Source organism: Prionailurus bengalensis, chromosome D4 (assembly GCF_016509475.1).
Source record: "Prionailurus bengalensis isolate Pbe53 chromosome D4, Fcat_Pben_1.1_paternal_pri, whole genome shotgun sequence".
In the NCBI taxonomy this organism is placed as follows: Eukaryota; Metazoa; Chordata; class Mammalia; order Carnivora; family Felidae; genus Prionailurus; species Prionailurus bengalensis.
The window spans coordinates 19738960-19758584 of NC_057359.1; the positions used below are offsets into that span (position 1 = coordinate 19738960).

Consider the following 19625-nt stretch of genomic DNA (forward strand, 5'->3'; position numbering starts at 1 on the left):
ACAGCAGGGGACCTAGGTTGAGTTCAGATGGGTTTCCAGACAGCTCAACACTCTAGACACAACAGAACCTCCTTCTAGGCCTTGCCCAAGCCTTCCCAGCCACAGTCAGAGCAACATTCACACTACAGCACACACCCTCACCCAAGGCCCACTCTGTTCACTGGACAGTGGCTACATTTGCTAGAACACAGAAACAGGGATAAGTTTTCAACAAAATGTCCTTGTACCTGAGCCCCTTCAGTGCTGTTCTTGCATGGTTATCAAGGATGGGCAGTCAGGTGAGCTGGACCCGGCCGGGAGGCAGTATTCATCATGTTCATGGCTTTGAATCCGGTTTTTGTCTGGAACAGGAAAGTGACCTGAGTGTTACTTGTAGACACAAATATTTCTTGCCCAACCCTGGAATGTCCTCTTCCTCTCCCTGCTCTGCCAAGACTTTCCTCTGCCCTCATCCTCCGGCATCCTCCTGTTGAGGAAGGCAAGAGAGGAGACAGGAGGCTACCCCTCATCTCACCTGGGCTACAGTTCCCAACTACAGATGACTGAGGTAACTACACATAGTTCACCTACCTGTGTCATCACTAGATGCTGGGGACTCACAAGCAGGTCACTGATGAACCCCTTTTCAGGGGGCCAGGGGTTGGGCAGGAGGTAAACGAGGCTCAGAGATGTCTCATTGACAGCCCTGCACCTACAGGGGCTGTGAGGCCTACAGCTTCCTTCAGATATTACACTGCAGAAATCTAGCACCATATTGTTCCTTTGCTTTGATGTCCTCAATCCTCTTGCTAGTTTTAACAGATCATCCACAATTAGGACACCCAAACCTTTCCTTTCCACGTAAGGTGAAACCTCTTTTGTGTGTCTGTCTTCTCCCACAAAATCAGCCATCCTCCAAAGAACTCACCCTTCCAGACACACCTACTCTCCTCTCTCTTCAGTGTAAAATGATTCTTAGCAAATTCCCCCACACATGCCAATATCTCTGGCTTTGGCATTTATGGTCTCATTGTGGCCCCCAAAAATCCAAAGGCTCCAGGACCCCATATATCACATGTTCTTCACAGGTTAAACACAGCTAAGCTTTAGAAAGAAAATTTTCACATGAGAATAAAGGACTATAGGAATGGTCCATCACCTGTATTTCTCAAATATGTCAATATCCTGAAACACAGAGAAAGGCTGGGGATTTTTAAACCTGGAGAAACCACAGAGACATTATATTTAAATACCTGTGTAATCTTTGCTGGATCCAGAACCTGAGGAATATTGTCCTATAAAGGACATTACTAGAATGAATTGAAAGAAATGACATTAGTAGAAAGAATTGAAATATACATAGTAGATTAAATAAAATTTGTATTAATGTGATTTCCTAAAGTTGATAAGCTGATAAGTCAGCCACTCGACTGACTGAGCCACCAAGGAGCCCCAAGCGTCCAATTCTTGATTTCTGCTCAGGTCACGATCTTGGGGTCATGGGATTGAGCCCCAAATTGGGCTCAGCACTGAGCGTGAAGCCCGAATCAGATTCTCTTTCTCTCTCTCTCTCTCTCTCTCTCTCTCTCTGCCTCCTCCCCGTCTTGGGGAGGAAAAAAAAAAATTAAACAGAAAGGAAGGAAGGAAAGAAGGAAGGAGGGAAGGAAGGGAGGGAGGGAGAAGTCTATCTTGGAAACACATTCTGAAAGACTCAGGGAAAGGGACCATGACATATGCAACTTATGGTCAAATATTCAGGAAAGAGATTAATATAGGGACACAGTAATGGGATAACATTTTTTTAAATACAGAAATTCATGCAACTTTTTTGTTTATTTTATTTCTTTTAATGTTTATTTGTTTTTGAGAGAGAGAGACAGAGAGAGAGAGAGAGAGAGAGAGAGAGAGAGAGAGAGAGAGGGAGGGCAGAGAGAGAGGGAGACACACAATCTGAAGCAGGCTCCAGGCTCTGAGCTGTCAGCACAGAGCCCCACGCAGGGCTCGAGCTCACGAACCACGAGATCATGACCTGAGCTGAAGCTGGATGCTTAACCTACTGAGCGACCCAGGTGCCCCTCCAAATAAAATGTTTTAAAATACTGCCCACGGGGCGCCTGGGTGGCTCAGTCGGTTAAGCAGCCGACTTCGGCTCAGGTCATGATCTCGCGGTCCGTGAGTTCAAGCCCCGCGTCGGGCTCTGTGCTGACTGCTCAGAGCCTGGAGCCTGTTTCAGATTCTGTGTCTCCCTCTCTCTCTGACCCTCCCCCATTCATGCTCTGTCTCTCTCTGTCTCAAAAATAAATAAACGTTAAAAAAAAAGGTATGGTTTTAAAATAAAATAAAATAAAATAAAATAAAATAAAATAAAATACTGCCCACAAAGCACCAGATGACTCAGGCCTTAGAGATGCCAAATAAGAAATAAGTGGCAATGAAGGAGGCTATAAATAAGGGACTAGTTCCAGATCTGGGTAATTAGATGCACCCTCCCCGCCTTCCTTAACTGAAGGGCTTCTACCCATCACTGAACAGCAAAATTGGTATCCTTCTACCTCCTCCCCATCCTTGCACCCTGCCTCAAGCAGAGTGGACGGCTGGTAATTTATCAGTGGAAAAGTGGAACTCAACAGGCTTTGAGCTCAGGGATCCAAGTAAAGCAGAGTATGTGGTGAGGTGCAGGGATTACCTGAAAGTGCCTTCAGAATGGGAGTTCCCCTCTTAGCACATACCTCAAGCACCCAATATTGCTTTAAAAACTCCAGCAACCAAGACAGTTACAGAAACCAAGACAGGACATCAGTGGGCCTTACCCATGAAAATTTTAAATTCCAGAGAAAAGCCCTCCAGATACAGGTATCTGAGCGTCCAGTCCCAAAAAGAAGCTTTCTACCCAACTCCTCTGGAGTAAATTACACATTGGTGCACAGAGTCTCCATATACCTAAGGTCTTATTCTAAAGATGGGAAGAAATCCAAAGTTCACTGTACACTTGAGAAAAGCCTAAAACATGGAAGACAAAGACTTGAAAATTGGAAAATTGTTCATAGGTAGGACAGAAGACAATCTTTAAAGAAATGTCCCAAAGAAGTGAACTAAAAGACAGAAAGAGAAAAGATTAGAAGCTAGAGGCTTAGCCCAAAAAGACAAGAATCCAACTGAATAAGTCCTCCAGAAGACAGAAGGGAGAAAAATTATTTTTTTAAAGTCTATTTATTTATTTTGAGAGAGAGAGAGAGAGAGATATCATGAGAGCAGGGAGGGGCAGTGAGAGAGAAGAGAGAGAATCCCAAGCAGGCTCCGTGCTCAGCACAGAGCCCGATACAGGGCTCAATCCCACAACTGGGAGATCATGACCCCAGCCAATATCAAAAGCAGGATGCTTAACTGACTGAGCCTCCCAGGAACCCCAAGAAAAATTATTTTATAAACATATCATATGGTGTGGTCAGAAACCATATGAGCTTATCAACATAAAAAGGCCACTGAGTACTATGAACAAGAATGAAAGATCCACAATCAGGCAGTTCCACAGGAAATTTCAAAGAACCCAGCTGGAATAAAAAGAGAATTACTTACAGTATCGGAAGAAAAGCCACAAAGGGAAATCAGAATTGCATGGGATTTCTCAGTAGCAGCTATGAAAGCCAGGTCATGAAGAATGTTGTCAAAATCCTAACAGAAAATTCTTTCCAAACCCGTATTCTCTACTTTGACAAACGATCATGAGAAAAAGAGAATGAAAACATTTTCGGGGGGGGGGGGTGCTCAGTCTGTTAAGTGTCCGACTTTGGCTCAGGTCATGCTCTCATGGTTGTCTGAGCCCCACGTCAGGCTCTGTGCTGACAGCTCAGAGCCTGGAGCCTGCTTCGGATTCTGTATCTCCCTCTCTGCCCTCCCCCCACTTGTGTTCTCTCTGAAAAATAAATAAATATTTAAAAAAAACATTTTCAGACATTTGAGGTCTCCAAAAATTGACCTCCCTTTCCCTTAGTGTTAGGAAACTCCTGGAGGATGTGTCACCACTAAAGTGAGAGAGAAAAACAAGAAAAAGTATAACTTAGCATACAGGAAATGGGGTCCTAGAATATGAGTGCATGGAATGGGAGCCCCTGGGGGGCAACTTTGCAGCAGATTCAGAAAACAAGTAGTCCATATTGAATACGAGGATGGAGGGCTGTCTTCAGGGGAATAAAGGCAATGATTGCTTGATGGTCTTGAGCACATAGCAAATGGGCATGAAATTTAGGATACAAAGGAAATCTGATCAATTAAAAATAATATGTGTAAATTTAAAATATATTTCCTGCATAAAGAACAAAATATTTTCCTGGAAATTTAACACAATTATAGTATCCTACTGGATACAACAGTTAACAATATTTATCTGGTCACATGTAATCATGTAAAGAATACAATTTATTGAATATTATGTTTGCAATGTACAATGATGTGCCATGCATCATAATGTATAATAATAATGTAAAAACTGAATACTGATTTAACCATATATTATAAAGTAACTGTATTATGAGGATATGGGAAAACAGGGCTGGTGGTGAAAGCAGTATTCTCAGTTTCCCTTGTAAGAGGAAGATGTTGTAAGGTCTAAAACTGATGATTCAATAAAATAATGATTAAAAGCATACTATTTAAAAATATGGAGATTAACACTGCAAGAAATGACTGCAGGAATTTAAAGCCACTACCTTTGCAAAGCAGGACTTGAGATAGATGGAGGTGGGGGAGAAGGGACTTATATTTTTGGTTATAAGATTTCTAGCAAAATGTGACATTTCAAAGTGCATGAATTACTCCGATAATTAAAATTCATTTAAGAAACATCCAAGATAAAAACAAGCATTCTTCAGAGGTTTGTGAAACCTGAGAAAGACTTGGATTGTTGTGAAGTAAGTAGACAAAAAAAAATGTACTCTGATTTCCATTTCCATGAATTTAACAAGAAGGTTTCTCCCATCACAAAATACCAAAATACCAAATCCTGGGTAAACCGGAGCAAATCTACTTTTATATGTCCTACTCAGCTCAAAAGAAAATAAAGATGGTCTGAAATAAATTTCTTAAGTGCTGAAACAAGAGTGGTGTGCCACCACAGAAGCCCTAGCTGCCCTAAAGTACGCCAAAACCAGAAACCAAGAGATGCGTGGGTTAACCGTCCACAGGACTGAGCAGGGCCTGGGCCTTGGAGAGCCAGGGCTACCTTCGTGAGCAGTCAGCCAGAGTCCCACACTCAGAACCCCCTACCTTGGTTTAATATTCTATTGTCATCTTTCTTGAAATTCTTAATTTTATTTCTCAGCTTGTGTTTTCTAAGTAAAGTTTATGGGACAGTGGAACAGGCATGTAAGAGTAGCCCGTGCAATCGCATGCCCATTGTTCTTGCTGCCCCATTCATGCACAGCAGTCACAATGCCCCATGTGCACAGCACTCGGGTGGGCCTGCAGTGGTGGCAGCTGAGCAAGAGCCGGTACCCAGTACCTGAACATCCGAGTACGCAGAGGTGCTGACGGCCCCTAGAGGCTGTGCTTTACACGCTCACCAAAGTCCTTCGGACACAGGGAAGGCAATGGGGTTCTAAGAAACATGAATGACCAAGGAACCTATCTATCCTAGCCTTCCTTATTCAATTACTTCCCTGTATTAGTCAATTGCTTAGTGGCAATGATAACACAGAAGGAAAGATAGGGCAGCCCAGAGTTCTTTCTCCTTTCGGCTCTTTTCATACAACGATGAGCTGAAGGTAGGAATCAGGGAAGAAAATGTACATGTCAAAAAGTGAAATTAAAACTGTTGACTTAGTGGGGCCCCTGGGTGTCTCAGTTGGTTAAGCGTCCGACTCTTGATTTTGGCTCAGGTCATGACATCACGGTTCATTGGATTGAGATCGAGCCCCGAGTTGGGCTCTGCACTGATAGCATGGAGCCTGCTTGGGAGCCTCTCTCTCTCACACGCGCTCTCTCTCTCTCTCTCAAAATAAATAAATAAACTTAAAGCAACTGCTCAGTTAGGTTTGTGCAGCGCTTCCACAGCATAGGTAAGAAAGAACTACATATGCATATATCGTCTATGAAGCCTAAATTGTGTAATTTGGTAATTTTGCATTTAAGTGAAAAGCTCTTACATTTGCACTTAAAACTCACCTTGTACAATATAAAAGTGAACGATAAAATTCATGCTAATCGTGCAAAATTTTAATTTTTCTTCACTTAGAACAACGGTCAAAAGCAAATAAAAAATACCCTGACAAGTTGAAAGACAGAGACTTTGAGGGAAAAAAAAGGAAAAGGTTTTATATTTGAGTACTGTTAACACCACTTTTCTCTTGCTTTTCAAACAAAGGACTCCCCATTCTCACTTTGCCCTGGGCCCTGTAAGTTATGGAGCTGTGCCTGGACATTTTTCCTGATTAACTTAAAGCTATGCTGTGTGAAAAGTTTGAGGTGAGAAGGTCATCTGCCTCATCCTCTAATAGGCACCAATGTTTTTATTGTTTTTAATTAACAAGTGACTTAGACTGGGTCCCCAGAAGCAGACTCTGAGAGGGAAGCTGTTCTCAGACAATCTGGGGGAGCTGGAACTGGAAGGAGGCCAGAAGGAAAGTGCAATTTCAAGGAAAGTCCCCTGAAGTCAATGAAGTCACTTAAGGGTGAATCACAGGGGAGCTGTATAGAATCAAAACGCATGCCTTTGAGTTGCTCCAGCAAGGCTAGACTGTGGGAGTCTGTACACTGCATCTGTCAGTTACTTAAAAGCTGGGTGGGGACAGGAACAGGAACCACCAGTCACGTCTGGCTCCCCAGGCCACAAGCAAAGCTGTCTCTGGTAGCCTGAAGTCACCCTAGTAACAAAGAGACACAGGTGCTGACCGCTGCAGGGCCAAGCACCCTAGGTGCCAGAAAGCATAAAACATAAATACATCCTAATGAAACTACCTGAAGCATCAGAAATGTAGCAAACAAAAAGTGCTCCTCCAGAGAAGGGTAACCCTGATATCAATTCGATTTGATGTGTGTTCTTCCAGGTCATTTTCTGTGCTCACAGTCCCCAAATATTTACGAGTGCCCACTGTGTGTCCACTAGAGGCTGCAGATATGTAAGATGGACTTGGTCTCTGCTCTCACACATCTTTTTTTTTTTAACGTTTATTTAGAGAGAGCACATGTGCGCAAGTGGGAAGGGGCAGAGAGAGAGGTGAAGAGAGAATCCCAAGCAGGTTCTGCACGGTCAGCATGGGAGCCCAGCTCGGGGCTCGAACTCATGAACCGGTAAAAGCATGACCTGAGCTGAAATCAAGAGTCCGTCGCTTAACCGACTGAGCCACCCGGAGCCCCTGCTCTCACACGGCTTACATTTCTGTGGGCATAGTGTTTTCTGACCATTTTACATCTCACCTGTTTCACTTTCAAATATATTTTGGATAGCTTGCTACATCAACATATGCAGATTTGCTACATATTTTATTGGCCACATAACATTCCATAAAGTGGATATGGGGTAATTCATTTAACCACTTGCCTTTTGATTAATCAGTGATTCCTAAAAGAAAATATCTGAGAAGAAAATAAAGCAAGTATCTTCTTCAGATCCGTGTGTGAGTATATTCTCTGAGGCTGACCAAGAGAGGATCACTGTTTTAGGATGAAGACATGTAGGGAAAGGTAGAGCAATCTACCTAAAGTTACACCTAAGATTATTCTGTCTGGGTGAGGATGAGCAGAGATCTGGAGTCAGGCCAAACTGAGCACAAAGGCCATAGTAATGTGAGGAAATTGAACAGGTGTTGCAATTAGAAACTATTATGAATCTTTGGACGAAGTTTAAGTCATATACCTTTGGAGGAACTTTAAGGTGTATATTGTATGATTTCCAGTTATTAGTTTGCCATGCAATCCTCTGATGCATAATAATACAGATGAGGAAAATAAAGACCACGGTTGCATACCCAGAAACCTGGATTTGAACTTTAGTCTTACTCCTCATTCTTTGGCTTTTCCAAACACAGTGCTGCCTGCACTTTTGCTAAATTTTCAGCTTTTAAGTGGCAGAGTATAAATTGGTTTGCATTTTACTTCCTGGCCCAGGAGAGGGGGAGAGACCATGATTATGGAAAATGAAAACTGTTTATCAACAGGATGAGTCTGTAGGGGAGAAAGTTAATTCTTTATTTTTCAGTACATTTTAAAATAGAAATGTAACATGCATTTGGGAACAGGTGCACAAATTAGAAATATCAGTGAGTTTTGGGGCGCCTGAGTAGCTCACTCAGTTAAGTGTCCGACTCTTCATTTCAGCTCAGGTCACGATCTCACGGTCAGTGAGTTCAAGCCCTGTATCAGGCCCTGCACGAACAGCACTGAACCTGCTTGGGATTCTCTCTCTCTCTCTCTCTCTCTCTCTCTCTCTCTCTCTCTCTCTCTCTCTCTCTCTCTCTCTCCCTCTCTCCCTCTCCCTCTTTCTCTGCCCCTCCCCTACTCTCTCTCTCCCAAAAATAAATAAATAAACATAAAAAAAAGAAGTATCAATGAATTTTTATAAAGAACACCTGTGTAACCAGATCTTTGCACTATTACTAGCAACCCAAAGCTCCATCAATATCCACCACAATCCTGAGCCTATCATCATGGATTTATTTCACCTGATTCAGAACTTTAAAAATGGAGTCACATCAGGTGGTAGGCAGCTTCTAAATGAGTTCCATTGACCTCTACTTCCTGGTATTGGTGTCCTTGTGTAATTCCCTCCCCTTGAGTATGGCCTGGAACTAGTGACTTATAACAATAGAACGCGCCAAAAGTGGTGGGACGGCACTTTCAAGGCTAGGTTACAAAGATCCTACCTTGTCCTCCCTCTTACTTCCTCTGATAGAAGACAGCTGCCATGTCATGAGCTGTACTATCAGAGACTCTGCGGCAAGGAGGTCACAGACCCAGCCAGGGAACGACCGAGGCTCTCAGCCTAGTCGCCTGCGAAGAAGGAATCCTGTCCAGGACAAAACAAGCACACCTGGAAGCAGATCCTCCCTCGTTCAGTTTTCAAACAAGATGACAGCCCCAGCTGACACTCGGAATGGCAGCACTGAGGCAGAGGCACCCGCCTAAGCCACACCTGGGCTCCTGAGCCACAGAATCTGAGATAAATAAATGCATGTTTTAAGCTGCTAAATGTTGTGGTAATCTGTGATGGAGCAACAGATAATACGTGGTATGCACGCATTTGCATCAGGCTCCTTTCACTCAACATTAAATTTGTGATTCAGCCGTGTTTTTGCATGCAGCAAGAGTTAATTCACTTTTGTTGTCTTCTAGTGCATAAAGTTACAATTTATTTATTCTGCTCTTGATAGATACCTGAGCTATTTCTAGTTTGGGGCTATTTAAATAGTGCTTCTTTGAACACTCTTCCGCATGTCTCTTGGGACATACGTACACACACATGTCCTGAGTGTATACTAGGAGTGCAATGGCCAGGTCAATGACCTGCAATGGCCAGGTCACCAGCAGCGCACGGGACTTCCAGATGCTCCCCATCTTCATCAGCTCCATTTTCAACGTGACCATTATGGTGCACATATAGTGGCATCCCGTTATGGTTTTAATATCCATGATTAATTCGTGTTTTAAATGTTTAATTAAATTAATTTTCACTCCCCTCATTAGGATGGGCACTTTGTCATGGTGTTTTATTTTGTTTTGTTTTATTTTGGTGATTTTGCACATTCTATTCTGTGAAGTGCTTATTCAAGCTTTGCCTATTTTTGTGTTGGGTTGTCTTTTTCTGGAATCAATTACTTTTTCTGGAACCAAGTTCTTGCCAGAAGTAGATATCGAAAGAATCTTCTCTCATTCTTTGATTTGCCTTTCCACTCTTTAGTGATCATTTTGTTGACCATTTAGTTCAACAACCCATCTAGAATCGACTTTGGGGTTTGTTTTCTGTTTTTAATATTTATTTTGAGAGAGAGAGTGTATGAGCAGCAGGAGAGGCAGAGAGAGAGAGAGAGAGAGAGAGAGAGAGAGAGAGAGAGAGAGAGAATCCCAAGCAGGCTCCAGGCTGTCAGTGCAGAGCCCAACATGGGGTTGCATCTCATGAACCATGAGATCATGACCTGAGCTGAAACCAAGAGTTGGATGCTTAACCAACTGAGCCACCCAGGTGCCCCTGGAATGGACTTTTGTATATGGAGTGAGAGAAGGATCAATATTTTTTTCCACAAATGACACATAAGCATTTATTGAAAAAAAAATCCTTTATCCATTATATTGTCATCTTTGTCATAAATGAAGTGACCTTATCTCTCTGGGTAGGGACCAAACCTTCTGTTTTCTTCCATTGCTCTAATTCTATTCTTGTATCATACCACATTGTTTTAATTATCATACCTTTAATGAGTCATGTTATCTGGTAGTTTAAGTACTCCAACTTTGTTCTTCTTTTTCATGCCTTACTATGACTGACCTTAAGAATCTCCAAATAGGGGTGCCTTGGTGGCTCAGTCAGTTGAACATCTGAATCTTGATTTTGGCTCAGGTCATGATCACAGAATCATGGAATCGAGCCCCGCGTCCATGTTCAGCACCAAGCCTGTTTAAGATTCTCTCTCTCTCCCCCTGCCTCTCTCTCTCTCTCCCCCTCTTCTCCTTCCCCCATTCATCCATCCATTCATTCTCTCTCTCTCTTTCTCAAAATAATGTTAAAATCCTCTGTTCTGAGAGGAACAGCTAAAATTAACAATTCAGGAAACAACAGATATTAGTGAGGATGCAGAGAAAGTGGAACCCTTTTTGCACTGCTGGTGGGAATGCAAACCGATACAGCTGCTCTAGAAAACAGTATGGAGTTTGCTCAAAAAATTACAAATAGAACTACCCTATGAGCCAGCAATTGCACTATTAGGTATTTAACCAAAAGCTATAGAAATGCTGATTCAAAGGGGCACATGCACCCCAATGTTTATAGCAGCATTATCAACAATAGCCAAATTATGGTAAAAGCTCAAATGTCCATCGACTGATGAATGGATAAAGATGGGGTATGTATAAAATGCAATATTACTCAGCAATCAAAAAGAATGAGATTTTGGAGCACCTGGGTGGCTCAGTCAGTTGAGCATCCAACTTCAGCTCAGGTTATGATCTCGGGGTTCATGAGTTCGAGCCCCACATCGGGCTCTGTGCTGACAGCTCAGAGCCTGGAGCCTGCTTTGGATTCTGTGTCTCCCTTTCTGCTCCTCCTCCACCCACACTCTGTCTCTCTCTCAAAAATAAATAAACTTAAAAAAAAAAAAAGAATGAAATCTTGCCATTTGTGACAACATGGATGGAAACTCTTAAATACAGAAAATAAACTGAAGGTTGCTGGAGGGGAGGTTGGGGGGGGTGAGCTAAATGGGTGATTAGCATTAAGGAGGGCACTTATTGGGATGAGCACTAGGTATTATATGTGAGTGATAAATCACTAAATTCTACTCCTGAAACCATTATTACGCTATGTTAACTAACTTGAATTTAAATAAAATTTAAACGTTTTTTAAGTATTAAAAAAATTTTAAAATAATTTTAAAAAGTCTCCATGTAAATTTTAGATTCAGCTTGTCAATTTACACATGCACATACAGAAGGAATTGATTCCTATTGCACTGAATCTGTAGAAAGTTTGAAGATTACCGATTTACAATATTGAATCATGCAATCAATGACCCATGATATACCAGTCCATTTATTTATGTCTGACTTATCTCAGTAAAGTTTTTCAGTTTTCTGTGTAGAGTTTTCATAAACTTTTTGTTATATTTATTCCTAGGCGCTTCATTTTTTTTTAAACATTTTTGTTATAAGTTACAGACTCAGGAAACCACAAAAGGTAAATAGATACCTTAATGATCCTATAAGACAAGTACCCTTGTAATCACACCCAATGCAAGAAATAGCACTTTGCCCGAAGCCCCTCCTTGTGTCCTGATATAATTATAATTTCTTTCTTCCAAAAAGTAATCATTTTCCTGACTTTTATAATTGACTCATCCTTAAATTTCTTTATAAATGTATCATCCAAGTTTGCCTCCCTAGACAGCATGGTTTAGTTTTCTTATTTTAAATAATGACTTTTTCTCTTGTAATCTGTAAGTCACCTTTCCATCCTTTTACTGCCCTTCAATCTATCTGTTGAAGAATGCAGGCTACTTGACCTGAAGAGTTCCCCACAATATGGATCTTGCTGAGTACATGTTCATGGTGCAGCTACACATGTTCCTCTGTCCTCCATATTTCCTACAAAATAAGAAACTGATCAGTCCTTTCGGGAAGACTATAGACTGTGGTGTATTATTTCATCAGATAATATCTGGTTATCTCTCTTTATGTGATATTGGCAGCCGCTGATACTCAGTGAATACACAACTTTTTCATTCAATCACCAGAACCCCCATTTCTTCTAGTTAATCTTGCATTTCTGAATTCTGCCACATCCCAACATGAACTTATCAGAGACTGTAAAATTGTGATATTCCAACTTGATCGCTTCTTTTCCATTTATTGGCAGAAATACTTTTATGAAGAGATCTATCCCCTCATCTACAATTTGGTTACACAATGATATAGTTCACAATGGAAAGGCAGGATAAAAACTTGGTTATTCTCCCACCCCACCCAATCCCACCCCTACTATTTAAAAAATCCATTTTCATTATAATGAATGTTTCCCAATTACCCTCATACGTTGACTTTTTTTTTTTGGTATCCATAGAAACCTGTGGATTTAAACATAGTTGATGGGTTTCAATTCATTGTCATTTTATCCTACTGAAGTTCAAAATGTTCTATTGTCCACAGAGAGCCTCTGCACATTTGGCTCCTGAATCCTTTTGAAATGACCTTAGTACTCTTTGATAACTTGTCATTTGGTATCACAAAATTTTCCAAGTTCATCTCACACAGATGCACCACAGACCTGAAATCAGCCATATCAAGACCATAATCTGGGCCCTATGGATGTCTTTTGCTATTGGGTTGGTCACTGGTTCTAGGCCTATTCACAGACAGAGATAGGATGTGTGTGTGTGTGTGTGTGTGTGTGTGTGTGTGTGTGTGTGTGTGACAAATATATATGACATATATTTGTTATATTTAATCATATACATAGATAGTATATAGTTATATACAAATTTATAGTTATACAGAAATTGACCTAAATGTCTATATAAATATAAATACGGTTAAAATACTTTATGAATTACAGATAATTCTAATTCTAATTCAGCACTCCAGTTTTAAGTAAACCTCCTCTATATTATCTCTGTATTCTTTTTCTTACATCCTGAGAACCCTATTGCCCCGGCTCATAGTAGATGTTATAACTATAATAATCCATAATTTCTCATTCGTCCTATTCCATATGACTCATAGAACAGACTCAGAATTGCAATTTCTTTTTTTTTTTTTTAATTTTTTTTTTCAACGTTTATTTATTTTTGGGACAGAGAGAGACAGAGCATGAACAGGGGAGGGGCAGAGAGAGAGGGAGACACAGAATCGGAAACAGGCTCCAGGCTCTGAGCCATCAGCCCAGAGCCTGACGCGGGGCTCGAACTCCCGGACCGCGAGATCGTGACCTGGCCGAAGTCGGACGCTCAACCGACTGCGCCACTCAGGCGCCCCTCAGAATTGCAATTTCAATGTTATGTTTAATAAACAATGCTTGAAAACATTTTTAACTTCATTTGGTGTTTGTTCAGTCCTTCTCTGTCATTTATAGGACTGATACCTGCATTGTCAGAGCACACAGCCATTAGAAGTGATACTCTTTCCTGTGTAACCCTCATTTACTTCTCATTCTAGAAGCAGCAGTTATGCTTAATGCTCAATAGCAGTACTTATATTGATTGTCTCCTGCCATTTTGGCAAGTGGAGTGTGAGGGGATATGATGCCAGCAGAGGTCTTAAATGGGCTTAAGTGGGCCCTCCTCTTGTGTTTCAGTGGCCAAGGTGAGAAGAGTGTGCCCTAGGAGCTGCTGCCCCACGGCTGGGCCCTCGAGTCAGATATGTGGGACAGACCTCAAATGGACCCAACCATGGAGCAAAACCAGACATCTGGAGGTCTAAAACAGAGTTACTACAGCTAATCCTCAAATCAAAAAATCCCAAATTCTTGTTGATGTCACTGAGCTTTAGGATGATTTTCTTCCACATTATTACAGTATGAGTGGACTAACAGAATATCTTCCAAATTACTGTTACCTAGATGGCTACCACTGTGCCTATATATGAGGCAACTGCGTACTCAGAAATTTTGAGAATTCTTGAACTCTTGGTGCCTCTCCAGAATATTTCACATGGTTAAAGTGTTCCCCAAACAAGTCTGGTAATGTGCCACAAAGACATCTCCCTAAACTTTTATTAAATATAAAGTAGAGTTCTATTTATTTTCTGCTTGTATGTAGTTAAGATGCTTTTTATGAATATAAAAGGATGAAAAGTTGTACAGGAACATCTTTGTGGCTAGTTGTTATTCACAGGGGAAAATTACAATCAAAATGGGCATTTCGCTGAATGTAGAGCACTGATGCCCCCAGTGTCTCTCAATGCCAAGTAAACAAAGGCACTTAATAAGTATGGAAACCTGCTCTCTCCATTAGAGAGGGAGAACAAGTTGTTCTTAAGTGGTGGAGGGATGCTCTTAGCAACTATTTGCAATGCTCTGTGAGCTTAGTTATTATGTTGCTATGAAGCAGCCTATTGTCCAAGTGTAACTACAGAACCTTGAAAAGTAGAGAAGGAGAGAAAGGGCTGGGGAACTCATTTCATTCATCCATTCATTCATTCATCCATTCATTCACCAAATATTTACTGTCCAGGTTGACCATGTGTATAGCACCATGGTAAGAAGTGCACAGAACACAGAGTTGTATCCGCACTCTATGAGAGCTTAGATACCAGCGGCGAAGATAAAATGTAGATGCCTTATGGCAGCTCCAGATGTATCCTACTAAACTGTTCACAAGTTCGGAGAAGAGAAAGGATCCATATCTTGCTTGGATTCTCAGTGAGGTTTTCCCAGAGAAGGAGACATAAGAGTGGTGACTACAAGAGTTTTTAATATTATAATACATGAGCTGGAAGGGAGCAAAGATATAGAGATAACTAGACTCATCGATTAAAAACAAGTCTGGAGGGGCGCCTGAGTGGCTCAGTTGGTTAAGGATCTGACTCTTGATTTCAGCTCAGGTCATGATCTCACAGTTTGTGAACGGAGCCCCGCATCAGGCTCTGTGCAGACAGCGCAAAAACTGCTTGGGATTCTCTGTCCCTCTCTCTTTGCCTCTCCCTCCTTCTCTCTTTCTCTCAATAAATAAAAACTTTTTTAAAAGTCCAGAAAGTGAAACTAAAGCCAGGTTATAGAAAGTTTTAAATGTCATTCTTAAACATTTGGGCTTTACCGTGTTGGCAAGATGTGTCAATGGAAGGTTTGGAACAGGGCAACAGCATGATCTATGAACCTTGGGAGGTGTAATAAATGATGTTGAGTTGAGCCTGAATGTGGTATTCTCCGAAGCAAGCATGATAATCCACACATAAAATAATGAATAGTGGAATTGGAGTAATGGCAAGGCAGATAGAAGGAAGGAGTATCAGGCATGCTGTAAGGGAAAAACTGCCAGGGCTTGCTCATTGACTAGGTCCATTCACTTGTTCATTCAACAAGTGTTATAACTAGTGCTTCAGTTACATGTAGCATGTAGTAACTGTGCTAGTCCCCGGAGATGCAAGAGGAAGTAAAACAATGTGATCTCTTCCTCGTGGACCCTATAGTCAATATCTATCTTAAAACGGCTGGGAAATGTGATGAAGGCCTGAATGAAGAAGAGGTACATGGTGTTTGGAGAGCTCAGGCCAGGGGGCCTGATGAGTTGAGTAGGTAAGGGAATGCTTCCTGGACAATGTGATACATGAGCTGAGAAGGATGAAGAGACATTAAGCACATACAGACCAGAGGGAAGGATATTTCATGTAGAGGGAAGAGCATGGACCATGAGCCATGAAGCATGTAGGCCTGAAAGGAGTCCACTGTGGGCCAGATTCTTGAATACAAAAGGGTGCAGGATGAGACTGCAGAGATCATGCCCCCATCATGCTCAGGGGATGCAGTGCCCTGTAGACCAAGGCACTCAAAGTGCCAGTGTGCAATGAGATAAGGAGCCTGTTCTCGAATGTAACTCAGCACACTGCCACTTTCACCAAGAAAGTCCTGCCTGCTGAATGAATGAGTATGTTTGGTGCAGGCTTGATTTACATTCTGAAGCAAGCTCTTTCTCTTATAAAACAGTAGCAGTTCTCACCCAGCAGCTAGTCTGTGACTCCACACTGAGGAGCAGTATTTTAGGCCATTGTGAGGAGGGCTGCCTTTACGCTCAGGGCAACGGGAAGTCATGGAAGGATTTGAACAGGAAGTGGCTGCACTACAGAGCATGGACTGGAAGGCAGCCAGAGTTCATGGAGAGAAGATGAAGAGGGGCGCCTGGGTGGCTCAGGCGTTTAAGCCGCTGACTTTTGATGTCAGCTCAGGTCATGATCTCCTCGGTGGTGAGTTTGACCTCTGAGTCAGGCCCTGTTCTGACAGCGGGGAGCCTGCTTTGATTCTTTCTCTCCCTCTTCCGCTCGTTCTCTCTAAATAAACAAACAAACAAACAAACTTAAAAAGATGAGGAAGTCTGTGTCTGAAAACCTATTTTCCCACTGAAATAAGAGGTATCATACCTCCTCATACCTCTTCAGGTCAGAGAGCAGGGACACAGAGTCTAGTGGTGACACGAGAAGAGTGGAGGAGATTTGGAAGAACCATTGCGAACAACTTATGGGAGTGGAAAAAAAGAAATGGGAAGCACATGACAGTTAAAATAAGACAGGACTGGATCCAACAAACTCATTGCTCTGAAAGCAGGTCCAGAGAAGATCAGTGTTGGAGATGAGCAGAGAGCATCTGCACTGAGGCTCCATGGGAAGGTAAGCTGGGTTCGACGTCTGGGTATAATGTTGTCAGGATGAACCAGGAGTGAAGTACGGTGAATAAGAGGTAAAACAATCCCACTCAACCAGCGGATGCTGTCAAAAACCAACCTCCGCCACTGAATAAGACAAAACAGAAAGATGAGTTTGTTGCAAGGCTTTCATCCTCCAACCTGGGAAACTCAAAGCGAGGAGAGCAATCAATTCTGAGTCGCTCACAGGTTAAGGGATTTTTATAGGGTGATGCATAAGTTATTTGGTTTTTTCAGCGGATTGGTTGCCTACTGGTCTTCTATTTTATTTGGATCAGGGTAGCTGAGTCAAGGGAACAAGGAAGTCCAGAGAAGGGATGATCAGACTTGGCATTTGGGGATTGGCTGGCGTCCTCTGCTGATCTCTGAGAAGAGCTACACGTTCCTGTAACTTAGATTAAGTTTCCCGTATGTGTGGCAATTGAAATCCCCATTCCGTCCCTAACAAAAATGATTTCCACTTTAGCTTGGTTCTACAGTGGAAGAGGAATGCTGTAAACATAATGCCTAAGGCCTGACCAAAGGACTATCACTGTTCTAGAAAATGCATACAAACACAGGTTCTGAGGCCAATTATCTGAGTTCTACTCACTTAGCTGTAAGGTACCTAACTTCCTCTGCCTTGGTTTCCCCTTTTGGAAAGTAGATATACAACCGTTACGTTCCTTGGCGAGTTGTTAAGAAAATTAAATTATTTCATACTTAAACAATGCTTAAAATGATGCCTAGGAGACAGAAAGCACTAATTATGAGAGAGTTAACCGTCGCTGTCAATACAAAACAAAGTGACTATTAGTAATCACAACAATGTCCTGAATTCATGGAAGTCTTTACAACATGCCTACAACCGCGTGAGGTAAGTAGAAACAACACAAGTGAAGAGTTACTTGTAGAAATTGATACAGACAGCAAAGATTTAATGCACATGCACGGCAGCGGATATTCACCCGGTCGTTTGCACATCCCTCACCAGGGGTTCTCTCTCCTGGGCGGTGCAAGCATAGACACTTGTCAGAAGTTTAGACTACTTTGCAAATGTGATGCTACGTCCGTCTCTCCCTTTAATTCGATCAACCAGTTAAATCCTTTTCTGCAAACCCCAAATTCCGAAAACAGCCTACCTTTCGCACCTTCCTCGCCTCGAACGTCCCGCCTCGAACGTCCCGCCTCTCGTCCTCAGGCCCCGTCCCAGAAGAGGCGGGGCCTGCGTGCGGACGTACAGCGAGCGCGCTGACGTCTCCGCGCCCCGCCCCCCACAGGCCCCGCCCGTCGGCTTGAACTGCAGCCCCGCGCCGCGGAGGACGGTGAGGCGGGAGCCAACGGCCGGCGCCGCGAGGCGGGGGGCGGCGCGCGAGCGCGGCGTCGGTGGGCCTAGCTGGGGCCGGGGGCTGTGAGTCTTCTGGCCGAGCCGCCGCTCCTGCGCAGCCGTGGGATCGCAGCAGCCGGGCCTTCGACGACCCGGCGTTCTGGGGCTCCAGCGGGCATTGTCTCCGCCGCCGGCGTCCCCGAGGCCGTCCCCGGGCCATGATCGACTCGGTGAAGCTGCGCCGCGACAGCGCGGCCGACTTCTTCTCGCACTACGAGTACCTATGCGCGCTGCAGGACTCAGTGCCGCTGCCCTCGGTGCGCGCCTGCCTGCGGGAGGGCGTGCTGGACTTCAATGCCGACCGCCTGCGCGTCGTGGACTGGGCGCCGCTCCTCAGCACCCTCAAGATTAACAAAGATCTGCCCCTAATCTCCATCAAGAGCTTCTTCCAGCCGTGGCTTGGCGAAACAGGTTTGTAGTTCCCGCCAACAGTGGTCCTCGTGTCGGTGCCGCGGCGCGAGATTTTAGACGGTGCCAGGTGGAGGCTGGGCGCAGGCACGGGTGTGCCGTGCCCGGTTATGTGTGCAGCACACGGGGCGTCCGGCCTAGGACTCTTACCAGCTCGGGGGGCCCGGGGTGAGTCACTTAAGGCCTGCGGGTCTCAGCGGTCTCTTTCGTAATATAAACCAACAGGACGTGCTGTGCCTGGCGATTACAAAGATGCACCAAGTTAATGCTTGTAGAGCACTTAGCGCAGTTTGGGACATAATTAAGCATTCGACGTATGTTACCTATTGAGTTACCTTGGTTTCTCCCATGCCTTCATACACTCGCCCACAGAGCCCAGATCTGCACCTGGGGCCCAGAGCTGTCTAGCACGCACGATTGGATACCCCACTTCACCCTTAATCCAGACTAAACCCTATGATTTAGTCTGATACAGAACAAAGCATTAGGAAAACTGATACATCCCGATCTTTTGCACCATTTCCTTTTGAATAAGACATGGCTGTTAATCATAAAAACGTTTTTGTTTTGTTTGTTTGTTTAATCACACATAGTGGAAAGAGCACAGATGGGAAGGCAGCCTAGGGTTTGAATTCCAGGGTTTACACTCTGTGTGGTGGGAGCAAGTTACTTTTAAACTACAATCCCCACACTTGTAAATTAACATTTCCATGCGTTGTTAGAGTTAAGAGTACACTTAACTGTGGTGAGCACCGAGTAATGTATAGAATTCTCAAATCACTATAATGTACACCTGAAACTAATATAACACTGTATGTTAACTA

At 43.1% G+C, this 19625-nt stretch overlaps 1 protein-coding gene and 1 long non-coding RNA gene across 5 annotated transcripts in view; one reads left to right on the forward strand and one right to left on the reverse strand.

Moving 5' to 3' along the window:
- The window catches only part of LOC122474693, a 104003-nt gene extending 85765 nt beyond the window's left edge, over nt 1-18238 (reverse strand). The window contains exons 1-2 of the long non-coding RNA XR_006294981.1: nt 18149-18238; nt 228-341 (exon numbers count right to left, since the gene is read on the reverse strand). This is a non-coding gene — a long non-coding RNA (uncharacterized LOC122474693). The remainder of the gene's footprint in view (nt 1-227; nt 342-18148) is intronic.
- Nucleotides 18239-18280: 42 nt separating this feature from the next.
- The window catches only part of CEP78 (centrosomal protein 78), a 28890-nt gene continuing 27545 nt past the window's right edge, over nt 18281-19625 (forward strand). For 2 of the 4 annotated variants that reach the window (XM_043565732.1, XM_043565734.1), the window contains exon 1: nt 18337-18804. In XM_043565732.1, coding sequence (XP_043421667.1) covers nt 18552-18804 — 253 coding nt within the window. In that variant the 5' untranslated portion in view covers nt 18337-18551. Of the gene's footprint in view, nt 18805-19625 lie in introns of all 4 variants that reach the window. The other 2 variants (XM_043565733.1, XM_043565735.1) reach the window with 2 other exon arrangements.